This window comes from Gopherus evgoodei, chromosome 22 (genome assembly GCF_007399415.2).
Source record: "Gopherus evgoodei ecotype Sinaloan lineage chromosome 22, rGopEvg1_v1.p, whole genome shotgun sequence".
NCBI lineage: Eukaryota > Metazoa > Chordata > Testudines > Testudinidae > Gopherus > Gopherus evgoodei.
Genome location: NC_044343.1, coordinates 8,548,529 through 8,571,059, shown reverse-complemented (window position 1 = coordinate 8,571,059; position 22,531 = coordinate 8,548,529). Strand labels below are relative to the sequence as shown.

Here is a 22,531-nt window from a genome sequence, read left to right as displayed (position 1 = left end):
CAGGATTTGGGGGTCAGCTCACTGGTGCTGTCGCCTGGCTAAGCGCTGCTCGAGGATGACTCCATTAGCTCCTGCTGCCCCTCCCATGACAAGCCAGACCTTGTAGCCCTTGGGGCAGATCTGCCAGAGAAACCGAGGGAATTCTGCATTACTTTCCCAAGCAACACAGACCAGACGGCAGGGGATGGGTCAGCAGTCAGCTACCGTCACGATGGACGAAGCAGCAGCAACTTACCCCTACTCCAGCAGCACTGCTGGGTAGCTGGAAACCAGCCCTCCCACGACTGCCGATGCAGCTGCACAGACACTCATCATTGAAGTATATTTAATACTTACAAAAGGGGGGGGGTGATATTTCAAGGTATAAAAAGGACAGTAGGAAAAGTGGCCCCGGCTAGCTGCTAAGACCAACGACCAACAGCAAAGACGTCTAACTCAGGTGAGCAGCGACTCCACTCTTACTCTCTTGGCTGCTACGGGACTGTGGCCTGAGCCTGGACATTCCTGTTTCAGACCGTCACAGTGCTCCTCGCGTGCGGAGCCAAGCCCCGGGCATATCCCATCAGCCCCCTCTGCCGTGCCATTGTGGTGGGAGCAGGGCTCTTCCTTGGCTGGGCGCTGAGCGTCTGGGTCGAGTTTTAGGGCTGGTTCGGGCTTCACAAGCTCAGAACTCTCCACCACCGCTGGCCCCGTCCACTCAGGGATCTCCAGACCAAGCTGCTTCATCAGCTTTGTCATGACTTCATCCACGTAGCCGTGGATGCGCAGGTCGGCTTGCCGGTCCTATGGCCAAGAAACAGGAAACAGGCTCAGGAAGCTGACGTCTCTCCAGCCTTAGCACTTACATGTGCATCCAGGGGGCAGGAGCCTGTCAGCTCTACAACACAGGCCAAAATCCAGCCTGGCTCTGGATCACCATCCAACAGCTTTCTGGTTGCCCAGATGACAGGAGCTGCTGACCTCCTTCTATTAGAGAAGCCGCAACTGCAGTCTGGGGGCCACAGGCCTCTAATATGCGGCTGCTCTCTCCCCATTATGGCAGGTGGAGGACAAAGCTGACCAGCCTCAGGGGAATTCCAAACACCATGCAATTTGAGGACTCTCTCAAGGGAGATCTGACCCCAATGATTTTGCTCTGTTTTTTAAGGGCTCTGTGTGCACGCATGAATTGGGAAAGGTCCTGCAACTCCTAGCAATTTGCATCACACCATGGATTAACTCTCAGCTCCACACTGGCCAGCCAACATTTGGGAGAGATTTCAAAACCGTCCCTACAATTATCACGATGCAGAAATAAGGGTTGAGCTGGCGGTATAAGGAGGTGGGATTATTCCTCCTGGAGTTTAAGAGCTAGGTATCTGTGTGGATTTCAGAAATACACCCCTGGGAAGTGCTCAGTGAGAATCACCCTCAAGACAGCTAGAAATGTAGAGCCTTTCAGCCAGGATGTGACAAGGTCCAGAAGCGACACAACCTGGGGGAGGCCCAACAACACAAGGTAACCCCATTAACACATGGTGGTCTTCAGGCAGGCCACTGTCACAAACATCCTCATGTCTCTGGTCAGGAGGGAAGTGAACGCACTACGGGCCTCTCTATTTTGGGGGGGGGCATGGAGGGGACATGGGGCTCTGAGGTGTGAAACGTGGAATAGACCATTTGAATCACTACAGAAAGAGTTCTGTAGGGAAGATTCCTGCATTGTCTGGGACAGGGACTAGATGACCCGAATGGTTTTTTCCCCAACCTCTTACCTTGATACAACTTTGAGGGTCTTAGAAACAAACTGCCCTGGTTATGTAACAGGATTCTAACGATTCGGATATTTGAGGGAGGTCAGAACATACATAAAACTGGTCAAAGTCTATAGTCTCGCAGCAAGGACTAACCGGGGGGTTAATTAACACTCAGGATTCCAATTCACCTGGGGATATGTGAGGGGTTTTGATTCCACCGGAAGGTTTATTTTTAATCAAAGATCTAAGGTCTTTAGCGATGGGGACCCAGCACGTTTACTTACTAAACTAGGTTGATTTCTTCTAGCTGGCACTGTAAGCGGGCGGCTTGGCTTCTGGACTGACCCACTTTCACAGGAGTCAATCAAGCACCCACAAGTGCTGGGTGCTACGGCTGGAATAAAACCAAGGCCTGTCAGACTGTAGCTGGGCAGCTCTGAGCTCAAGGCGCCAGTCAAAGCATTTTAACTCACGTGCTTCGTTGCTTGCAGATTTACTATGACCAGCTTCCCTCCTTTCCTTTTAGTGAGCAGGGGGAGATTGCCACTGGGTTTGATCTGAAGAGAGGTCCCCAGAGTGACTGACAGGTCAGCTTTCCTGCAGGCGGGAAAAAAACCCCAGCGAGAACTCTTGAAAGGGAACAGAGCCAGTCTCAATGACTGAAGCCCCCTTCTCTAAGAAGACAGAAGGCCAGGCTCCCGCCAGGTCTTATTGCCCCTCTGACAAGCCATATGGCACAAGTGTCATAAGAAACTGCAGCTCAACTTAGGTTCAGAATTGGAACCAGTGAAATCAGGGAACAAAACCCCATTTGAAATGATGTGCAAAGACTCTACCTCAGACTGGGAGCTCTTGTGGGCAGGGACTCTCTCGCATCTGTGTTTGTAAAGCATTAGGCACAGGGGTTCTCAATCTGGGGGTCGTGAGGTTATTACATGGGGGGTCGCGACCATGTCAGCCTCCACCCCAAACCCCGCTTTGCCTCCAGCATTTATAATGGTGTTAAACACATAAAAAAGTGTTTTTAATTTATAAGGAGGGTCGCACTCAGAGGCTCTCTGTGGGAAAGGGGTCACCAGTACAAAAGTTTGAGAACCCCTGGTGTAGCACAAGGGGATCCTGGTCACTACGCCAGTATAAATAACAACAAACCAGGCCTTGGAAAGTCTTGTCCACCCAGCCCCCGCAGCAACAATTAGACGTCCTTTCATTTCCTCATGCGAACTGTACCTTTGTACTGTAAGATCTGAGAGGCAGGGACTTATTTACCTGGCACTAGTCACTTAATGTACATTGCTACGTCCTCTTAAGATGCTTGATCAATAATACGGAACGAGACCCAGGAAATATCCTTCCCTCTTAGGGAATACCACCAGCACCTGGGATCATCCAGCCACCACCTTACTCACAAAAGCTGTTGGTCTCTGAATGCTGCATTTACCCTGCTATCTGCAAAGCCTTTTGATGATAGGCCAGGTGCAATTTCTGTCTCCAGAGGAAAAGAGGATCTGCTTAGGGGATGCGCTCAATATACTTTATTCTTCTTTGACCCTGGATTCCAATAGTAACACGCTTCCACTGCAATTTCTAACTGTGGCCAGCTACGATCATTCTTAAGGATTAGACAGGGTTAAAATCCTGGAACAAAAGGGCAGTGAACTGGGAATGGCAGATCAGCTTCCAAGTATCTGAACAGCCTAATGCATCCCAGCAGACGGCAAGAAGCTTGGAGAGGTCTCAGAGCAAGTTATCGGGTGGTTTTACTGAAGTACCAGGTGTTAGACAAACGGGGCCAAACCACAGTGCTGTGGAAAGCAATACCTGCAGGCGTCGTCTGCTAGACTGAGGTCCCGATCAGGCAGAGAATCTTCCCAGTCTAAAATGGTGTCTATTAACTTTCCTCTGGAAAATAAAAAAAAATCCAACAGGAAACAGAGTTAGCTTTGCTCTCAGACAAGGGAAAAATCAGGGACCCAACTGCAGAGCTGGTGAGGAGAGACTGATCAAACAACCCTGGGCCATTTCATATTTACTGGCTCTTGATTTCCATATCCAATTAGCTCCACGTGAAAGATGGATTTTCTAACTCCTGCCTGCATAAGTTCAGCAGGGGATCTGAGAGTCAGGTTGAGTTCAGCAACCAAGATTCTGTGGGGGAGATTCTGCCCTCAGTTACACCTGTGAAGCCCACAGGTCAGAATGCGGCTCTGCAACTGGAGCTTTGCTAACAATTCTGTGACGATGGGCGAGCTGGAATGGAGTCCGTGAGACTGACTTTCTGTTGCTCTGGACAATGTGCAGTCACTTAAATCAGTCCATACTGGTGCAAAGAGCTAAGTCAAAACGGTGGTATCCTACACCCAGTTTGCACTGGTGTCAATGACCTTAGGGGATGCAGAGCCGTGGAGAATCAGGCCCTTTCTCTCTTGCCCAGACCTACGTTCAGCTAACAGGAATGAGCAGCAGAAAGAAGTGCGTCACTGAAGATAGCAAGGGCATGTGAAATGCACACAGAGCAGATTGCAGATGCCAATTTCACAGAGCCGCCTTTCCAGCCATGAGCCCAGGTTACGATGAAAATCCCATTGCAAAGAATCTCCCCCTTAAAGCTGAACAATTGAAAACAAAGCTCCTTGTTAAATATAACTAATGCAAGCAGCAACTAGACAGAGTGGAATCAAATACACTGCTACAGGAGAGAGAATGCCCCTCTCAACACAGAAACCATACAGGGCAGCGCACTCCAGCCACAATTGACCCGCGTGTGGCCAGTATTCAGGAAGCAACAGAAGGGGGAGATTTTCAGAGGGCACCTAGGAACCCAACTCCCATTGACAGATGATGTGAATTGGGTGCCAAGCTCCCATTTGTACTTTCGAAGATCTCCTGCACAGTCTCTGCTTTTCACAGGAGAGAGTTTAACAGACTGAACCGGACCCAAGGGGGTTGGAGTGTAGGAACTCACCCACTCCTAACACAGAGACACACATGAGCCATTGGCCCTTCCTTGAGTACTTAGAGGAGCCCTCCAGGTACGCTTGGACTGCGCCACGTGGTAAAAACCAAAGCCACACACAGCCAGGAAATGGCAGAGTCCAGGAGTTTCATAATTGGTACGTTTCTGCAGGACGCCCTTCCCTTCCCCCAAGGCTGTCGTTACGATACATACCGGCAGGCACGAAGCCCTCTTGCTTTGGAGGCATCGCACAGTCTGCCTGTCGGCTTGAGGCCCATGCTGCCCACGATGGCGTCCCGCACGTACTGCCTTCATATGCAATGAGAAAGGAGGCGATTCAGAGCGCAAGACAAAAAAACGAGTCTGTTCACAGCAATTAGCATGCAAGTGCGTAGATAAGAAAGATGCTAGAATGCACCAGCCAGGTTCTAGACCAGGGATTGGCAACCTTTGGCATGCGTCCCGTCAGGGAAATCCACTGGAGGGCCGGGATGGTTTGTTTACCTGCAGCATCCACAGGTTCAGACAATCGCAGCTCCCACTGGCTGAGGTTCGCCATTCCAGGCCAGTGGGGGCTCCGGGAAGCGGCATGAGCCGAGGGATGTGCTGGCTGCCGCCTCCTGCGGATGCTGCAGGTAAACAAACGGTCCTGGCCCACCCACGGATTTCCCATATGGGCCGTGTGCCAAAGGTTGCCGATCCCTGTTCTAGACCATGCGACTGAGTAATGGGAAGGAAGATATAAAGGCAGAGAACACACTGAGAATCATAAAAACAACGAGGAGTCCGGTGGCACCTTAAAGACTAACAGATTTATTTGGGCATAAGCTTTAGTAGGTAAAACACACCACTTCTTCAGATGCATGGAGTGAAAATTACAGATACAGGCATAAATATGCCTGTATATTTTGGGGCAGTATAAATATACTGAGAATCATGCCCCTTTGGTGCTAAGAGAAGCTGGAGATGAACATCATTGGCCAAATCCATCCCCAGTGTAACTAGTGAAGTGAACAGTTACATCAGGGATCAATTTGTCCCTACACCATAGTTCTACCCGTGGCAATCTCCCTCTCAAGGAGTTCAGAGCAATAACTTCAGAATTTAGGATTTATACTTCCCAGAATCAAAAGACAAAATCCAGACTGCTGTGACCTCTTATTCTTATGTGGCAAACATGTACAAGACCTTGCTACGTGGAGAGACCACTGATATTTAAACTGGGCATGACCAATATGATGAACAGATTACAGGAGCTGTGAGGATCTTCTGTGGGGGCAGAAGTTAATGTTCTCACACTTAATGGCACAATTTAAGTGTTTATTCAGGATTTGTATAGAACAGATTTGCTCATATCGCATGTTCTAAGCTCTCTGCACCATGGGCTTATCTGCCAGAGGTTCATGTGGTGATCAAACTTGACTCACGTTAGAACAAACAGTTACATAACAGAATCCAGAACTGCAGTGGCCATCTGTACCCCAAAGACACATCCAAGGGGCACAGTGCCTCTCAGCAGCACAGCAGTGGAGAAATTCACTCACGCTGCCTTTTTACAAATGAGTGTGTCTTGACCTTCAGGGATGACATACTTGCCGCATTTCACACATTCCTCCACAAACATGTTCCCGTGCAGCTCAGCCAGCTTGTCCCTGCAGAAGAAACAGCAAAGATTAACAGAAACCCAGAGGCAACGCTGCCCCTTGGTGACTCAGGCTGCTCAAGAGACTTATTTACAGCTGTTGTGGCTGCATCAGGCCCACACGGACTCTAGTTAAGGTTTTGACAATGTCTAACTCAGATGAAAGGGGTTGTTCTGGATGAAACACTGGATGCTGGCAGGGATCGGGCCACATGACCCAAAGGTTTCTCTGATGGCATCGCCATAGGCTGAGTCATCCTAAAGGTGAGCCATCTCCTGCTGGCACCCTCAGCATTGCTGCCAGTTTCCCACAGCTCCCCAAAACCCACAAGCCTAATCCAACGCAGCTGATGGGATTCCCTCTGTTAGTGTATTGATGCCTAAGAAAGAATAATGTGTCTTTTTATGTATGTTTTTGCATTGTGGTAGCGTCCTAGATCAGGCCCCCACTGTGCAAGGTGATGTACAAAGGGAACAGAGAGAGACTGTCCTGGCCCTGGGGAGCTCACAATCTAAGTAGGTTCAGAGGAAAAGCCAACAATTCTGTAAGTTAAACGCAACAACAGAGTTCCCACGCTAGCAGCTACCGTAATACAACTAATAGCAGCCCCAACCAAAATCAGGGTGCTCTGTGCATGCATCTAGTGAGAGAGCCCCTGCCCCAAACATTTACCATCCAAACAGACAAGACAAAGGATGAGAGGGGGAAACGGGCGATGAGAGGGGACGTGACTTCCCCAAGATCCCAGTAGGCAACTAGCAGAGCCAGTAATACAACCCTGGTTTCCTGCCTTCCCGTGCAGCGTCCTATCCACCTGGGGGCTCCCAAGCAGTGGTACACGTACCACTCGTATTACCCGGGCTCGGGATTCCAGCCATTCACTTCACAGGGTTTTGAGAAGGTGGCACATGAACCAATGACGTCAGGGAGCCACTGCACAAGACCATCCCGCATCTAACAAGTTAGGCCTCCTGCCCTTTGGTACGTGGCCTCCAATACAGAGGATGTACGTTTACCCACCTGCTTGCTCTTTCGGCACCTAGCCCAGGATGACGTTTCACCCAAACCAAGCCAAATGCACCAAGACATACTTGATTAATGCTAAAAGCAGGCCTCAAAAAAATAAAATAAAAGACAATGTCTGGAATTGAACTGTACTGTTTTCCATGACTACACTGCCACTACTTCAATGTACCAACCTGTGGCACAGCATCACACCCTACTCCAGAGGTACAATTTTCACTGTGAAATCCTAGGGGAGAAGGAAGGAGGAGTTTCAGATTGTATACACAAGGGGGGGCCAACCTGAGCCAGAGAAGGAGCCAGAATTTACCAATGTCAGCATGCCCCCCCATCAGTTCCCCCACCCTGCTCCTAGTGCCTCCTGCCCACGATCGGCACCTCCCTCTCCCTCCCCGCACCTCCTGATCAGCAGTTTTGTGACATGCATGAGGCTCCAGAGGGGAGACGGGATTTTTTTAAATTATTATTATTTTGTCCTTGCGGCATTCCACTTCTTTGGTGTTAATGACATCAAGAGATTTGCACCAAGACTGCGTAGCGCCAACCTGATCTGTCAAGTACATCGGAAACCACCTTCAAGTGCTTCTGTAAGATCAGTGCCTCTTTGTGAAGTCCTTTGTTGTGGAAAGTGCATGATTTGTTTTGATCAAAGCTCCCCTTGTGCTCAGTACAACTTTCAACAGCTGCTCCCCAAATGCAGATGTGAAGACAGAGCCTCCCTGAGTTCGGCAGTCAGCCACCGGAAGCTGGGGACAGCAACCACAAGGCTGACTGTAGAATTTCAATAATTCTTCTGCAAGCACAACGTATGCAGTTAGGCTCCGGTTCAACAAAGCACTTATGTGTATGCTTAAGTCACATTGACTTCAATGGGCTTAAGTGCTTTGCTGAATCAGGGTCTTAGTGAGATTTACACGAGCTTGTAACAGGGGGACAATCCCCTTAAGGGTAGCAGGGACAAGGAGGTTAGTCAACACTAACTGTTTTGTGATGTGTCCCTTTAAGGTTCCTGGGATTTTTAGAGCGGACGAAGTGCAGGAGATGGGAGAGAGGAGGATGGTCCCAGAGGAATAGTTAATACTTGGGGAAAACCCAGGCTACTGTTTCTTTAAGGGTCTACTTTCCTTCCACTGAGAGATCCCAGAAAACAGGGGTTGACTGACTCCTAGTTTCTACTACCCTGAGGGGGTATAGTCAAGCTGTTACAAAGTTCGATCCCCATATAGAAGTAGTTTAGGATGAGTGCTCCAGAGATATCACCTTTTCTCCCACTTAATTATCATTGTCTGGTCAAAGGCAAAAGCCTCTGTCATACTTTTCTCTGTATTCTTGGATAGGATCTTCAGCAACTTGGAAACAATATTCTTCTTCTGAGGAGGAGTGGTTCCCATATGAAAGGCAGGAATATTAAGTAGAATATATGGATGCATCTAGCTACGTTTAGGTCATTTCTCATATTAAACCATCTTGAATTAAATGGCAACGTTAATTCTTGTGCTTCTTCCTGTAATTTTTCTTGTTTCTTCGCTTACAATATCTAACTATGGGCCTGGGCATTTAAGTCTGTCTGGAAAAGAATATCCAGGGCACACTGCTTCAATACTTTCTTCAAATTGCTCAGTTTTTGCTACATGGTGAAATTAGACTAAGAGAAGGCTGCAACCCTTGTCAAGTCAAGTCTTTGCCTTTCAGTTGTTTTCACGGCATAGCTACTGTTTGATCCTTGCCATTTCTGGTGTTGATGAACAGAGATTGCTCCTGAATGAAACTGATGGAAAGCCCAGCACTGGGATAAGAAAACCATCTCACGTGCAGGCTCAAACTCAACATTTTGCTTTTCTGCTTCAAAGAGCAAAATTTCATTCAATAACCTTTGATCTTGAAGGAAAAAAAAACAGATTTCCCGCACTCCAAGATGAGCATGGATGCTTTCTGCTTATCAACACTAGGCAGTGTGAATATTGTCAGTTAGACAGAATCATGGATTTTCACTACTCCAGACACTTGTTTTCTACCACTTCATTCAATCTACCCATTTTTTCTCAGAAATTCACACATTGATATTTGGCAATTAGTGAGCATTTGCCATATTGATCAGTAGCTTTGACATTTACTTTAGCTAGGAGGGAAAACTGCCATCTTCCAAATTCAGTACTGAAGCCTAAAAATAGGTTGAGCCAACTAGCTTTATACAGGACCACATCGCTGGTTGTGTCCATGTAATCTAGATTCTAGCAAACCAAGTCCTAACAGTTCACAGGTTCACACAGTTCCTTAACAGTTACCATCACCCACCCCTCAATAACCAGCGGTTTAATGTTTTCCCCTTCTGCTCTGGGCTTTTTTAGGCAGTTCAGTTGCTTTCCTATTGTTTCAATCACTTCCTTTTTACCATTTTACAACTGTTAAACTTTTCGTTCATAGATTGAAATGAGAGTCTAGTATTTCTCATACAAAAAAACTTCTTTCAACCATGTTTTCATATCAGTACTTAAGAGTGACCCGCAGGCCTTGCCCACCCACAGAAACTGCGTCAGTTAAACGAAGCCAGTTACAAAAAAACCCCCATCCCTTCAATTTAACTGCTGCAAGTGTGTGTACACACCAAGTCACAGAAATAAAAAATAAAATTAAAAAGAGAGTGACCAGAGAGACCAAACGGGACAGCCCAGTGGTTCTCAAACTGTGGGTCACAACCCCATTTTAGTGGGGTCACCAGAGCCGGTGTTAGACTTGCTGAAGCCCGAGTCCCACTGCCGAAGTTGAAGCCCGAGGGCTTCAGCCCTGGGTGGTGCGGCTCAGGTTACAGGCTGCCTGCCTGGGGCTGAAGTCCTTGGGCTTTGGCCCTCTCTGCCTGAGGCAGTGGAGATCGGGCTTGGGCTTTGGCTTTGTCCCCCTCTGCCTGGGGCAGGAGTCGTGTAGTAATTTTTGTTCTCAGAAGGGGGTTGTGGTGCAATGAAGTTTGAGAACCCCTGGGATAGCCCATGGTCACAGCTCTCATTAGAACGTTCTTGAGGTGTGAAGCTGACTCCCCCACATTCAAAAGAAAATGAATCAGATTTGTAGAGAACCGTGTTTTTTCTAATCACTCCCGTCTGACTTTGTCAAAGGGCCATTTGTATTGCTAAGAAAACAAATTAAGCTCTGAGCTATCTCATGGGCCGAGAACACAAACAAATATCTCCTCAAGCCAGACAGCTGCTAGATTTGCTCCTTAGCTAACATCATGTCATGCTGTTTCTAAGATGCATCTTCTCCAAGGAAGCAAGTTCCCATTCACACACCCTCCTCGCCTCTTCTTTATATTTTCTTTCTTGAATTAAAATTGCATTCTCATCTGCCAGCCTGATTCAAGCACTCCGGCACACAAGGCAAATAACTCATTTGTTTGAAGTGTCAGAAATGTTCTGTCTGGGGTATTTTTATTGTAGATTAAAGTTTCTGTCAAAGGAAGAAGCTGCCTTTTCCAGACTGAGCTAATGGAAAGGCAGGTTCCTTTGAGGATGTCTTTGAAGCTGTCTTTACCTGTACGAGCAGTTCGGTCTCTACCGCCAGATACGTGGGGATTGGAGAGCCTGCATCCACATGTCAATCAAGTGCACAGCTCGTAGCTGGGGGCACAATGCCATGCCGTTTTGGACTTTATTATAAAGAGGATGCAGGAAGAGAAGCAAACAAATCAAGTAAACCACAGCGCTGCTAAAACGAAGATTAACCTGAAACCCAGGACCATCTCCCCCTTGTGCCCTTTCAAAAGTGTTACAGATCTATGCGGCAAAGCATAATTTAAAGGCACTTCAGACCCAGTCAGGCGCCAGTAAAGGTCTTCTCACTGAAGAGATGGGGTAGGGATGGAGTTTATTAACCTTATCTGACAAAACCCATTTTATCTAGAACAAAAACGCCTGCAAAATGCACTACTTGGAGATGAACCACACTGTACTTGCACAGAGCAGTGAATGGGTTAAGACAGCCAAGTTAACCTTTTTGAAACGAGCTTGATGTCCTTAGTCCAGTTCCAGGGGACAGGTGTGAACAAAACGCCACGAACTGCATCCTCGTTGGCAGTTTTCATAAAGAAGCCAAGGCCTGAGTAGGTTACAGAGACCAAATTCCCTCTAGATTAGCACTGAGGTGCATGGACAGGATGGCCTGGGAGAAGGTTGCTGGATCTGATCTGCAAGAGGGCACTTCAGTCCCTAAGACGAACAATCCAGCACTTGTCACAAGCATTATGTTATCTGTGTCAGCACCGTACTAGTGAAGGGAAGCTGACCTTGGTCTAATCAGAAGCACAGACATGGCAACCTAAGAGGTGTGGTAGCCAATATGCGGTCTAAGGAATGTTACGACGCAGCCCTTAGTTATCCTCCTTTTGAACAGAGATGCAGTCCACAGAAACTACAAATCCCAGCATGCAGTGTTCCATCCAGCCCAACGCATGCTGGGATCTGTAGCCTTGAGGCCCGCACCTGCCTCTATGGGGTGGTTGCACTTTGTTCCCATGTGCACACAAATTCGGTTCTTGTAACGCAGGCCATGGAGCCATCAGTTGATCAGACTTTCGTTCCCTCTCTACCCCAAGACACCTCCCGACAGACACAATGTAATTCCGTACAGCCCCTTGCACACTAACAGCACTCTGTAAATATTAATACAATTTAGATCAGCTTGTGACCAAATGGAAGTTTTCCCATTTTCACATGAAAGGGTCCTACTGACACACACAGAGTAGAACTAGCAGGCTAAGATAACAGCCCCCATAAGCCCACAAAAGAAAGGCAATGGCAGAGTGGATTGATGTAACCTGTCCACAAATTCACTCCTTACAGACACAGTCAATCATGACGCTTGCCATGGCAATCAATACCGGCTGCTTTATATAAGCCAATGTCTGCCCTTTAACAGAGGTGGTGCTAGATCTTGGAGGGCATTCAAATCCATTTGTATTGAGTTCCAGCACAGCTTTGGGAAGTAGTCCTGGGACTATAAGGGTCATTGCCCTTAAACAAACTAAGCCCCCCTTCTCCCCCCTTTAGAAATAGCAATACAGGAAGACTTGGGTTTAGCTTGGTCCATAGTACTACCACAAGAGCATTACATAGTGCTGATGCTGTTATATCTGCCTCTGTCCTAGTCCCACAGTCTTTAGATCCAATTCATCTTATTCCCTCCAAATGCATCCTGTAGTTTCCCCCAACCACACACTCACTACAACAGTGGGGCTAACAGCTGTTTTAGTACAAATGTGATTAAGAAGCCATGTTGCTTCTAAAGCTGAAAGGGTTCGGGCCCAGGCATTGCTTTCATCTCAGGAGAGCACTGAAGCGTTAATACCTATTTTGTTACAAGCATTAGCAGAGATTTGTGCAGCATCCACACACACACAAAATCCTGCAAAGCTGCCCTCGATAAAAAGCAACAACACGGCAGGCTTTGATGCCTGTTACAGGGCCCTGCTGGGTAGATGGATAAGGGAGGTGCAGTACCGTGGGAATCCAGAACGCACATGCAGGCCATCCACGTTTTGGCTGACCAGGAACTTCAGGATGCCGACTCTCTGCAGCTCTAGCAGCGCCATGTGGGTCTTGGAAGGCCTCGCGTTCTCAAAGGTAGTGTCAAACTTGGGGGCCAATCCCCGCTCCTCCATAGTCCATACGCCATTGGGCCCCCTGTTGGAGAGGGGGGGAAGGGAAAGAAGTCAAGTTATAACTGCAGGCAGCAGTCATCAGACACCACACTAGCCCTAATTAAGGGGGAGAGAGCAAAGTGAGTTGCTAAACGAAGGTGACCGGCTACCATGGCATTCCTGTCCTTGATGTAACGAGAACATGCCTGGGCCCTACAGCTGTAACCTCGGTGCTTAATTCAGTGCTACCGTGGGCAACATTTTAACATGAAGAAGTAACTAGCAAGATGAGAATGAGAACTTCTGCACTGACCCAAATCAAATTCGATACTGGAAGTACAGGCATGAAGAGTGGGCAGGACTGGAAGGAGAGCATCCAATGGAGGGCAAGGCTCAGTGGACTAAAACCTGCAGTGGAGTGCTCAAAGCTGCCTGCAGACCATGGGGCATGACAGAGGTGAAATGGAATTGGGCTTAAATAGGAGCAGCCGAGGGAGGAATCACTGCCTGACATATCAGTAAGGGCACAATCTCTGCAAATGAGGAAGGAGGAATGCCTAGATGGGAAGGGAAGCCAGGGGCAGAGTCCACAGCCGTCTCATTTTGGCCAAATCCAGAGCCTTGCTCAGTGGTGGCACGAGGCACCCCACATGGAGTTCACGTGTAACTTGCATGCTGAGGAGGACTGTCGATTGTAGCCAGAGGTTCAGCCAACAAGAGGCTGTAAGACAGTAGCTCCATCCCATGCACTTCATCTTCCCTCCACTTGCTCGTTTTCCTGCTAGGACTCTGCTCGCGTAGAAATTGCCCCTCATTTACTACTGTGTCACATACACTTATCCTTTAAGTGGCCTCTAGATTCAACCTCAAGAGTATCTCAGATTCAGTGATTGGGGAACGTGTGTGTGTCGGGGGCTGGGGGCACCGTGTGGTTAGCTGGACACAAATCAGAAATCATGAGACTGAAGAGACCTATTAGGCCAGCTCTGGGACAGGACTATACTGTAGGGAATAATCTCCAGTGCTTTGCCCAATCTTAAATGAACTGAGCAATGGCACTTCCGCTACTTCCCCTGACAGAAGAGTCTTCAGTCTGAGATCTTTCCATTATCAAATGCTTTCTGATGCTGAGCCCGCTTGTATCCCATTACTCCTGGAGACATCCCCTTAAAACAAACACTCTCCCCCCTCACGCACCCCACTTTAACCTTTATACCCTTCAAATGGAACACAGGCCAATGTGTGTTCTAGACTGTGCTACCTACCGTGTGACCTTGGGCAGGTCAATGCACTTCTGTGCCTCAGTTTCCCCATATTTGAACATGGATAGTAATGCTCTCCTACCTCCTAGTAAGAGCACAAGTCTGCAGTCCAGTGGTGCCACCAAGGAGATTCTGGGCACCACTACATTACCACTTAGTAGGATGTTCCAGAGGAACCCCATTCAGTTTAGACTCGGAATCTCCTCACTAGCAAGACAGGCTGACGGATGCCACAACTACTGAAAGTGAAAGTTATCAGCCAGGAACAAGCACGGTGGGGCATTTTACTGTGCCAGAAAACAAAGTTTGCAGCCAAAAGCCTAACAGAAATTGCATTGCCCAGAGCCAACGTGCATGCCCTGCTTCTGGGGCGGCTCAGACAGGTCTGGAGAGAAACAGCACCACCTGCTGTTTACGAGGAACAGTTGGGCCTGGAAAACAGAATGAATCAAGCGTTCTAAATGTAACTGACTCAAAGCCCTGGTCCATCTAGTCCAGTATATGGTGTCTGACAGGGATCAGCCTTAGGTGTGTCTGAGGGTACCCACACAACAAGGCAATTTCAAGTGATCCATCCTATGTCGTCCACTCCCACCTTCTGGCAGTTGAACGTTTAGAGATTCCTGGAGCATGGGACTGCATCTCTGACCACCTTTGGCTAATGGCCATTGACTGACCTACCCTCTATGACCTTATCTAGTTCTGTTCTGAACCCAGTTATCCTTGTGATCTTCACAACATCCCCCAGCAAGGAGTTCCACAGGTTGACTGTGTGCGGTGTTTGTTTTAAACCTGCATTGGGTGACCCCTGGTTCCCGTGTTATGTGAAGGGGTAACTAACACTTCCCTATTCGCTCTCTCCACAGCATTCATGATTTTATAGACCTCTATCATATTCTCCCTTAGTCATCCTTTTTCTAAACCGAACGTCCCAGTCTTTTTAATCTCTCCTCATATGGAAGCTGTTCCACACCCCTAATCACTTTTGTTGCCTCTGTCCTTTCCCAAATCTCCTTTTTTTTTTTTTTGGAGATGGGCCAACCAGAACCAGAATTCTAGGTGTGGATGTACCATGGATTTATATAGTGGCATTATGATATGTTCTGTCTTATTATCTATCCCTTTCCTAATGGTTCTGTTACCGTTTTGACTGCCACGACACACTGAGCAGATGTTTTGAGGGAACTATCCACGGTGACGCTAAGATCTCATTTTTGAGTGGTAACAGCTAATTTAGACCTCATCATTATGTGTCTATATATCTGGTATTATGTTTTCCAACGTGCATTACTTTGCACTTATCACCATTGAATTTCACTGGCCGTTTTGTCACCCAGACAGCCAGTTCTGTGAGATCCTTTTTTAACTCTCTGCAGTCAGCTTTGGACTTAACTATCTTGAGAAATTTGACATCAACCGCAAATTTTGCCACCTTGTTGTTTACCCTTTTTTTCTAGATCATTCATGAATATGTTGAACAGCACAGGTCCCAGTACAGACCCCCGGGAGCGGGGGGGCACTATTTAGCTCTCTCTCCTGTGAAAACAGACAATTTATTCCTACCTTTTGTATCCTATCTTTTAATCAGTTACTGATCCAAGAGAGGCCCTTCCCTTTTATCTCATGAATGCCTATTTTGCTTAAGAGCCTTTGGGGAGGGACCATGTCAAAGGTTTTCTGAAAGTCCAAGGACACTATATGGATCACCCTTGTCCACGTGGTTGACACCCACAAAGAATTCTAAAAGCCTTGTGAGGCATGATTTCCCTTTATAAAAGCAACGTTGATTCTTCCCCAACATATCGTGTTCATCTAGGTATCCGATAATTCTGCTCTTTATAATAATGTCACCCAATTTAGCTAGGACTGAAGTTAGGCTTACCAGCCCGTAATTGCGTGGATCACTTCTGGAGCCTGTTTTAAAAATTAGCATTACATTTACTACCCTCCGGTCATGTCACACAGAGGCTGATTTAAGTGCTAGGTTACTTACCACAGTTAGCAGTTCTGCAATTTCATATCTGAGTTCCTTCAGAACTCTTGGGTGAATCCCACCTAGTCCTGGTAATTTATTACTGTTTAATTTATCAATTTGTTCCAAAACCTCCTCTACTGACACGTCAATCTGGGACAGTTCCTCAGATAGGTTGCCAAAAAAGAAGAGTTTGGGTGTGAGGATCTCCCCCTCATCCTCTGCAGTGAAAACTGATGCAAAAAACTTTGTTTAGCTTCTCCGTAGCAACCTCGTCTTCCTTGAGTGCTCCTTTAGCACCTCCATTGCCCAATGACCCCAGTCTTCCTGCTTCTGATGTATTTTAAAAAAAACCTGCTGTTAGTTTTTGTGCCTTTCGCTGGTTGCTCTTCAAATTCTTTCTTGGCCTGGCTAATTATACATTTACACTTGACTTGCCAGAGTTTATGCTCCTTTCTGTTTTCCTCAGTAGGGTCTGACTTCCGATTTTTAAAGGACACCTGTTTGCATTATAACTGCCTCTTTTATGCTGCTGTTTAGCCACGGCGACATTTTTGTAGTCCTCAGTGTTTTGTTTTCATTTGGGTTATACATTAATTTGAGCCTCTATTATGGTGTTTTTAAATAGTCTCCATGCAGTTTGAAGGCATTTCACCTTTTCATTTCCATTCAGCTAGCTTCCTCCATTTTTTCCCCTTTCTGAAGTTAAGTATTACTGGGCTTATTCTATATCAGTGGTCCTCAACGTGGTGCCCGCAGGCACCATGGCACCCGCCGGGGCATTTATGTGCGCCCACCTAGTGCCCAGCAGGGGAGAGAAGCCGTGGCCCCACACCTGCCGAGGACAGAGAACTCCAGGGCTGCAGGCTGCGGGCGCCGATGTTCTTGGTCCCTGGCAAGCACAGGGCTGTGGCTTAAGCTGGAGAGAAGCCGCGGCCTCGCGCCTGTCGGGGACAGAGAACTCTGGGGCTATGGGCTGCAAGTGCCGGTGTTCTCTGTCCCCAGCAGGCGCGGGGCCCACCTAGTGCCCAGCAGGTGAGAAAAGCCGGAACCCCGTGCCTGCCAGGGATAGAGTACTCCGGGGCTGCAGGTGCCTGTGTTCTCTGTCCTTCCGGCTTCTCTCTGCACTGCCCAGCACTGGCATCAAAAACAAAAAAAAGCTCCAGCTCTGCAGAATGGAGGGAATGCCGCCCCATAGCATGTGCTGCCCCAGGCACGGGCTTGCTCCACCGCTGCTGCCTGGAGCCGGCCCTGTATGTGAGTAATTGTTGGCGCCTGCCACACTCTTCTGAAAACATGAACGTGCTACTGGCCACAAAAAGGTTGGAGACCACTGTTCTGTATTGTTGTTACGCTATTAACCAGCACGCACAAATAAGCTATATAAAGAGGATACCAGATACCCAGTACTGTCACTGCTTGGGTTGATGAAAGTTACAGGGGGGAGCAATAGCTCAGAGGTTTGAGCATTGGCCCACTAAACCCAGGGTTTTGAGTTCAATCCTTGAGGGGGCCATTTAGGGAACTGGGGTTTAAAAAAAATTAAAAAGCTGTCTGGGAATTTGCCCTGCTTTGAGCAGGGGGTTGGACTAGATGATCTCCTGAGGTCCCTTCCAACCCTGAGATTCTATTCTACGATGCTAGCCTCAGAGAATCATCTCACTGACTTCAGTGCCTCATCAGAGCCCACTTTGGCTACTGAATAGCAAGTTTTTGACTTTGGGAACAAACTAGAGCAGAGACTGTGGACAGAAAGGAGAGGAAACCTCTCACCTCCATTTATCAGAGGGTCAGAAGATAGGAAGTTTTCCCAGAGTAACAGTTATAAGGCACTAAAGAAATGGCCTATTTTCCCTACCACACTTAACACACAGGCTAACTGGCCAAGTATCAGGGATGGAGCCATAAGACAACTATTCATTTCTCATTGATTAGTTTCTCTATAAATACCACAAATACCATCACTAACCCAGTAAAATAACACTTGCACGCCAACAGCATCTGTCCTCCAAGGATCTCCAAGCACTTTATAAACATTAACCTTTTGCCAGACTCCTGTGACCCAGACACATTTTCACACATGGGGGAAACTGAGGCACTGAAAGGCAAAGTGACTTGCCTATGGTGAGTCAGTGGCCGAGCCAGGAATAGAGCCCCCAAGTTCTAAGTCAGCACGTCGCTCTGACCACTAGCCCACACTGGTTCAACAATTACAGATTTCTTCAGGTAGTGCCCTTACCTGAAGTCAGGGATTCCAGAAGCCGTACTGATCCCGGCTCCTGTGTGAAACACTATATTGGAAGAACCCCTTATCAGGTCTGCTAACGCACATACTTTCCTCTCCAGCTCCTCTGGTGGGTCAAAAATCTGAGGGGAAAGGAAAATGGAAAAGGAGAGCCCGAGAGACACGTCCCCGCCATGCCAGCACACAGGAAGGTGGATAAGCCCCTGCACCCAGGTCACCCCGCTAAACTGCATGGCATGCCAAATACTAGATTACAAGTTGACTGAAGAGGGAAAGAAATGCATAGCACCGCATGGAAATAAACCAGCGCTGGCTGCCAAACTTCATGGCCTGGCATGGGGAGACGTCAGCTAAGTGACCTCAGGATGTTCAGATTTAAACCTCAAATCTGCTTCCCTGAGGTGAGGAGTCAGTGCAGTGAGGGAAAGCACCCCCGGTGAGAGGAAACACCCCGGGGGGGGGGGGGGAGGGGAAGAAAGCACCCCCGGGGGGGAGGAAGGGGAGCCCAGCACCCCACTGGGGGGTAGGGTGACCAGACAGCAAATGTGAAAAATCAGGACAAGGGGTGGGGGGTAATAGGAGCCTATATAAGAAAAAGTCCCAAATATCAGGATTGTTCCTATAAAAATAGGACATCTGGTAACCCTAGGGGTGGTAGGGAGCGGAAGTGCCCGGGGGGGAGCGCAGGGCCCCGTGGAGGGGGGGGGAGCGCAGGGCCCCGTGGAGGGGGAGGGAAAGCGCCCCTGGGGAGGGCCCCGTTGGGAGGGGGAGAGGAAGTGCCCCGGGGGGGGGGAGGGAGCGCAGGGTCCCGTTGGGGGGGGAAGAAAGCGCCCCGGGGGGGAGAGGAAAGAAAGCGCCGGGGGGGGTGGGGGGAAGCGCAGGGCCCCGTTGGAGGGGAGGGGAAGTGCCCCCGGGGGGGGAGCGGAGGAGAGCGAAGGGCCCCTTGGGGGGGGGGGGAAACGCTCCGGAGGGAGAGCGGAGCGCAGGGCCCCGTTCGGGGGGGGGGAAGGAAGCGCCCCGGGGGGGGGGGAGCGGAGCGCAGGGCCCCGTTGGGGGGGAGGGGAAGCGCCCCGGGGGGGGGAGCGCAGGGCCCCGTTGGGGGGGAGGGGAAGCGCCCCGGGGGGGGGGGGAGCGCAGGGCCCCGTTGGGGGGGAGGGGAAGCGCCCCGGGGGGGGGGGGAGCGCAGGGCCCCGTTGGGGGGGAGGGAAGCGCCCCGGGGGGGGGGGAGCGCAGGGCCCCGTTGGGGGGGAGGGGAAGCGCCCCCGGGGGGGGGAGCGCAGGGCCCCTTTGGGGGGGAGGGGAAGCGCCCCGGGGGGGGGAGCGCAGGGCCCCGTTGGGGGGGAGGGGAAGCGCCCCGGGGGGGGGGAGCGCAGGGCCCCGTTGGGGGGGAGGGGAAGCGCCCCGGGGGGGGGGAGCGCAGGGCCCCGTTGGGGGGGAGGGGAAGCGCCCCGGGGTGGGGAAGCGCCGGGCCCCGTTGGGGGGGAGGGGAAGCGCCCCGAGGGGGGGAAGCGGAGGGGGGAGGGGAAGCGCCCCGGGGGGGGGAAAGCGCAGGGCCCCGTTGGGGGGGAGGGGAAGAGCCCCCGGGGGGGGGAGCGGAGCGCAGGGCCCCGTTCCGGGGAGGCCCCCGATGCTGGGCGAGGGGATCCCCGGGGGCAGTGGGGGACCGGGGGGGGCTGCTCCTTCACGCTCACCTCGGGGAGGCCGCACTTGCCCTTGTCCGAGTAGGGGGAGAGCCCGGCCGCGTAGTTCACCGACATCGCGCCGCCGGCCCCGGGGCCGCTACCAATAAAGTTTTCCTTGTTGTCAATTCCTCTAGCGCAGGGGAAGGGCGGAAGCGGCAGGGCAGACTGAAGCCACCTCCTGTCAAGCCGCATGCGCAGAGGTCTAAGGACAGAGCCACCCGGCGCCATGTTAGCTCCTGGCAAGAACTGTCACCCCCAGTAGCTGGGCACAGCTCAGGCATAGAGCCCGAGGGGTGGGCTGTGCCTGCTGGCCCTGTGCCCCTGGCTCCGGGGGTGGGGTGACCAGATGTCCCAATTTTATAGGGATGCACCTGATATTTGGGGCTTTTTTATATATGGGCTCCTATTACCCCCCTCCCAATTTTTCAAACTTGCTGTCTGGTCATCATATCCAGGGGGGCTATTGGGAAAGGACAGGTCCTAGGGAACAGACCCTGCCCTGAGCACCACCGTCATCCCTGAGGGTTGAAAAATCACAAGTCAGGCCTCACAAATGCTGAGATTGGCTGAAAAATTGTGGTTTTGAGGGTTTTTAAATAATAGATTTTGGATGATTTTGCTTTGCACTTTACTATACCTTTTTTTGGCAGGGAACATACCTCCTTGTCCATCTACAACATGCCCACCATGCTATGGTTGTTATAGGAAAATAAAGAAATGATTAGAAAACACAGGCCCCGATCCTGCAAGAAACTCTGTGTTAGGCGTAGGGGTTCCATCTGCACAGTGATCAGTACAGAAGCAGGGCCATAGCGTTGTCTAGTGATTAGAGCCTAATGATTATGGGACTGGGTGGCGGGGGAGGGGGTCAGGATACTTAGTTTTTACTCCTGACTCTGCTACTGTTTCATACAGGTGATCCTGGGTAAGTCACATCACTGCTCCATGCCTCAGTTTCTCCATCTGTAAATTTGGGGAAATAATATCCACCTCACAGTGGGGTTGTGTGAGGCAGACTCAGCCCTTGGAGAGCCTGAGTTGAAAGGCGCTATGAGAAAGGAAACACATCGTTTAATAAAAGGGTTAAACATTTTGGCCCAGAGTCACAAAGGTATTTAGGTTTCTAATATCCATTGAAAGCAATCGAAGTTACGACCCTAAATACCTTTGTGGACCCAAGCCTTTGGAACCAGGGGCAGCTCTATGTATTTTGCCAACCCAAGCACGGCAGTTGGGCGGCTTTCGGCAGCGCGCCTGTGGGAGGTCCGCTGGTAACGCGGATTCGGCAGCATGCCTGCGGGAGGTCCGCCAGTCCCACACCTTTGGCGTACCCACTGCCAAACCCATGGAACTGGTGGACCTCCCTCAGGCGCGCCGCTGAAGGCAGCCTGACTGCCACCCTCACGGCAACCGGCAGGCTGCCCCCCTGCAGCTTGCCGCCCCAGGCATGTGCTGGTGCCTGGAACTGCCCGTTTGGAACTCATGCCAAAAGGGAACATTTCACGCAACAAACTAAGGCTGTGATCCACCAAGCTGCTCCATGTGGGTGGGCGTCTGCGACCGCACAGAACCTGGCTGATGGATTTCAGTGGGGCTTCATGTAAGTGCTGGGCTTCACCCCCAGGAAGCAGGTTGCAGCATCACGGTCTAAAGAAATAAGGCCCAGGTCCTCAAAGGTATGTAGGCTCCTAACTTTTGAGTTGGGCCTAAATGAACAAGATCCTGGTGCAGGTGAATCATTTCCTTTTGCTGCTGCCTTCCAGGTCCTTAATGGTGCAGAGACTATGTAGCCTGGTTTTTGGGAGCTAGCAAAGTGAAAAGCAGCAGCCAGGCAGATATATAAGGCCTGGTCACAAACCGAGAGCTGCCGAGCACCCGTAACTGGGCTAGGCAGCCCCTATGCACAGAAAGGTGTTCAGTCAAGTGCTGTCGCCACCACCCAGTACTGAGCAGCATCCTGCTTTGGAGAGGTAACTGTACCTGTAGCAGGTGAGTAACTTAATTCCCACTGCAGCTAAGTCCCACCCCCTTGCCTGTCCTCATTGGTGGTGCCACCAGCTAGCTCCGTCTGTGCCACCTCTGGTAGCGTGTCAATGAGACTGAAGTAAGGAGACACTTCTCAGTTTCTTCTGCCCTGGGCACAGAACAGAGTGTAAGGGAGAAGGAGCCCACCCTGCTGCGCTCAGCATTATCAGCAAGGTAGGGAAGGGGGTTGGGAGGGGTGATGGAAAGGCCCCAGGGCTGAGTCAATAGCCACCCCATTCTGCTGAGCCCTTCCAATGCAGGTTTCGGAAATCTCTGCTGCTGGAGCTCAGTCAGTGTTGGGTCAAATATATGAAGCCATCTAAATCACTCTGCAGAGAGGTATGTTTCCATGGCAGTG

At 50.0% G+C, this 22,531-nt stretch overlaps 1 protein-coding gene across 2 annotated transcripts; it reads right to left on the bottom strand.

Moving 5' to 3' along the window:
* Positions 1–308: 308 nt before the first annotated feature.
* Positions 309–20,267, bottom strand: SIRT6 (sirtuin 6). Of its 2 annotated transcripts, XM_030540497.1 has the most exons (8): positions 20,158–20,267; positions 18,461–18,588; positions 12,848–13,030; positions 6,285–6,344; positions 4,906–5,001; positions 3,558–3,638; positions 2,210–2,333; positions 309–783 (listed from the first exon to the last, which is right to left on the bottom strand). In XM_030540497.1, exons 1-8 carry the CDS (start codon positions 20,221–20,223, stop codon positions 436–438), a joined length of 1,086 nt encoding a protein of 361 aa, XP_030396357.1. In that variant the 5' UTR covers positions 20,224–20,267; the 3' UTR covers positions 309–435. The 2 variants fall into 2 exon arrangements, with proteins under 2 accessions (XP_030396357.1, XP_030396355.1); XM_030540495.1 differs by lacking the exon at positions 20,158–20,267 and having other exon boundaries at positions 18,461–18,995.
* Between the last annotated feature and the right edge of the window lie 2,264 nt (positions 20,268–22,531).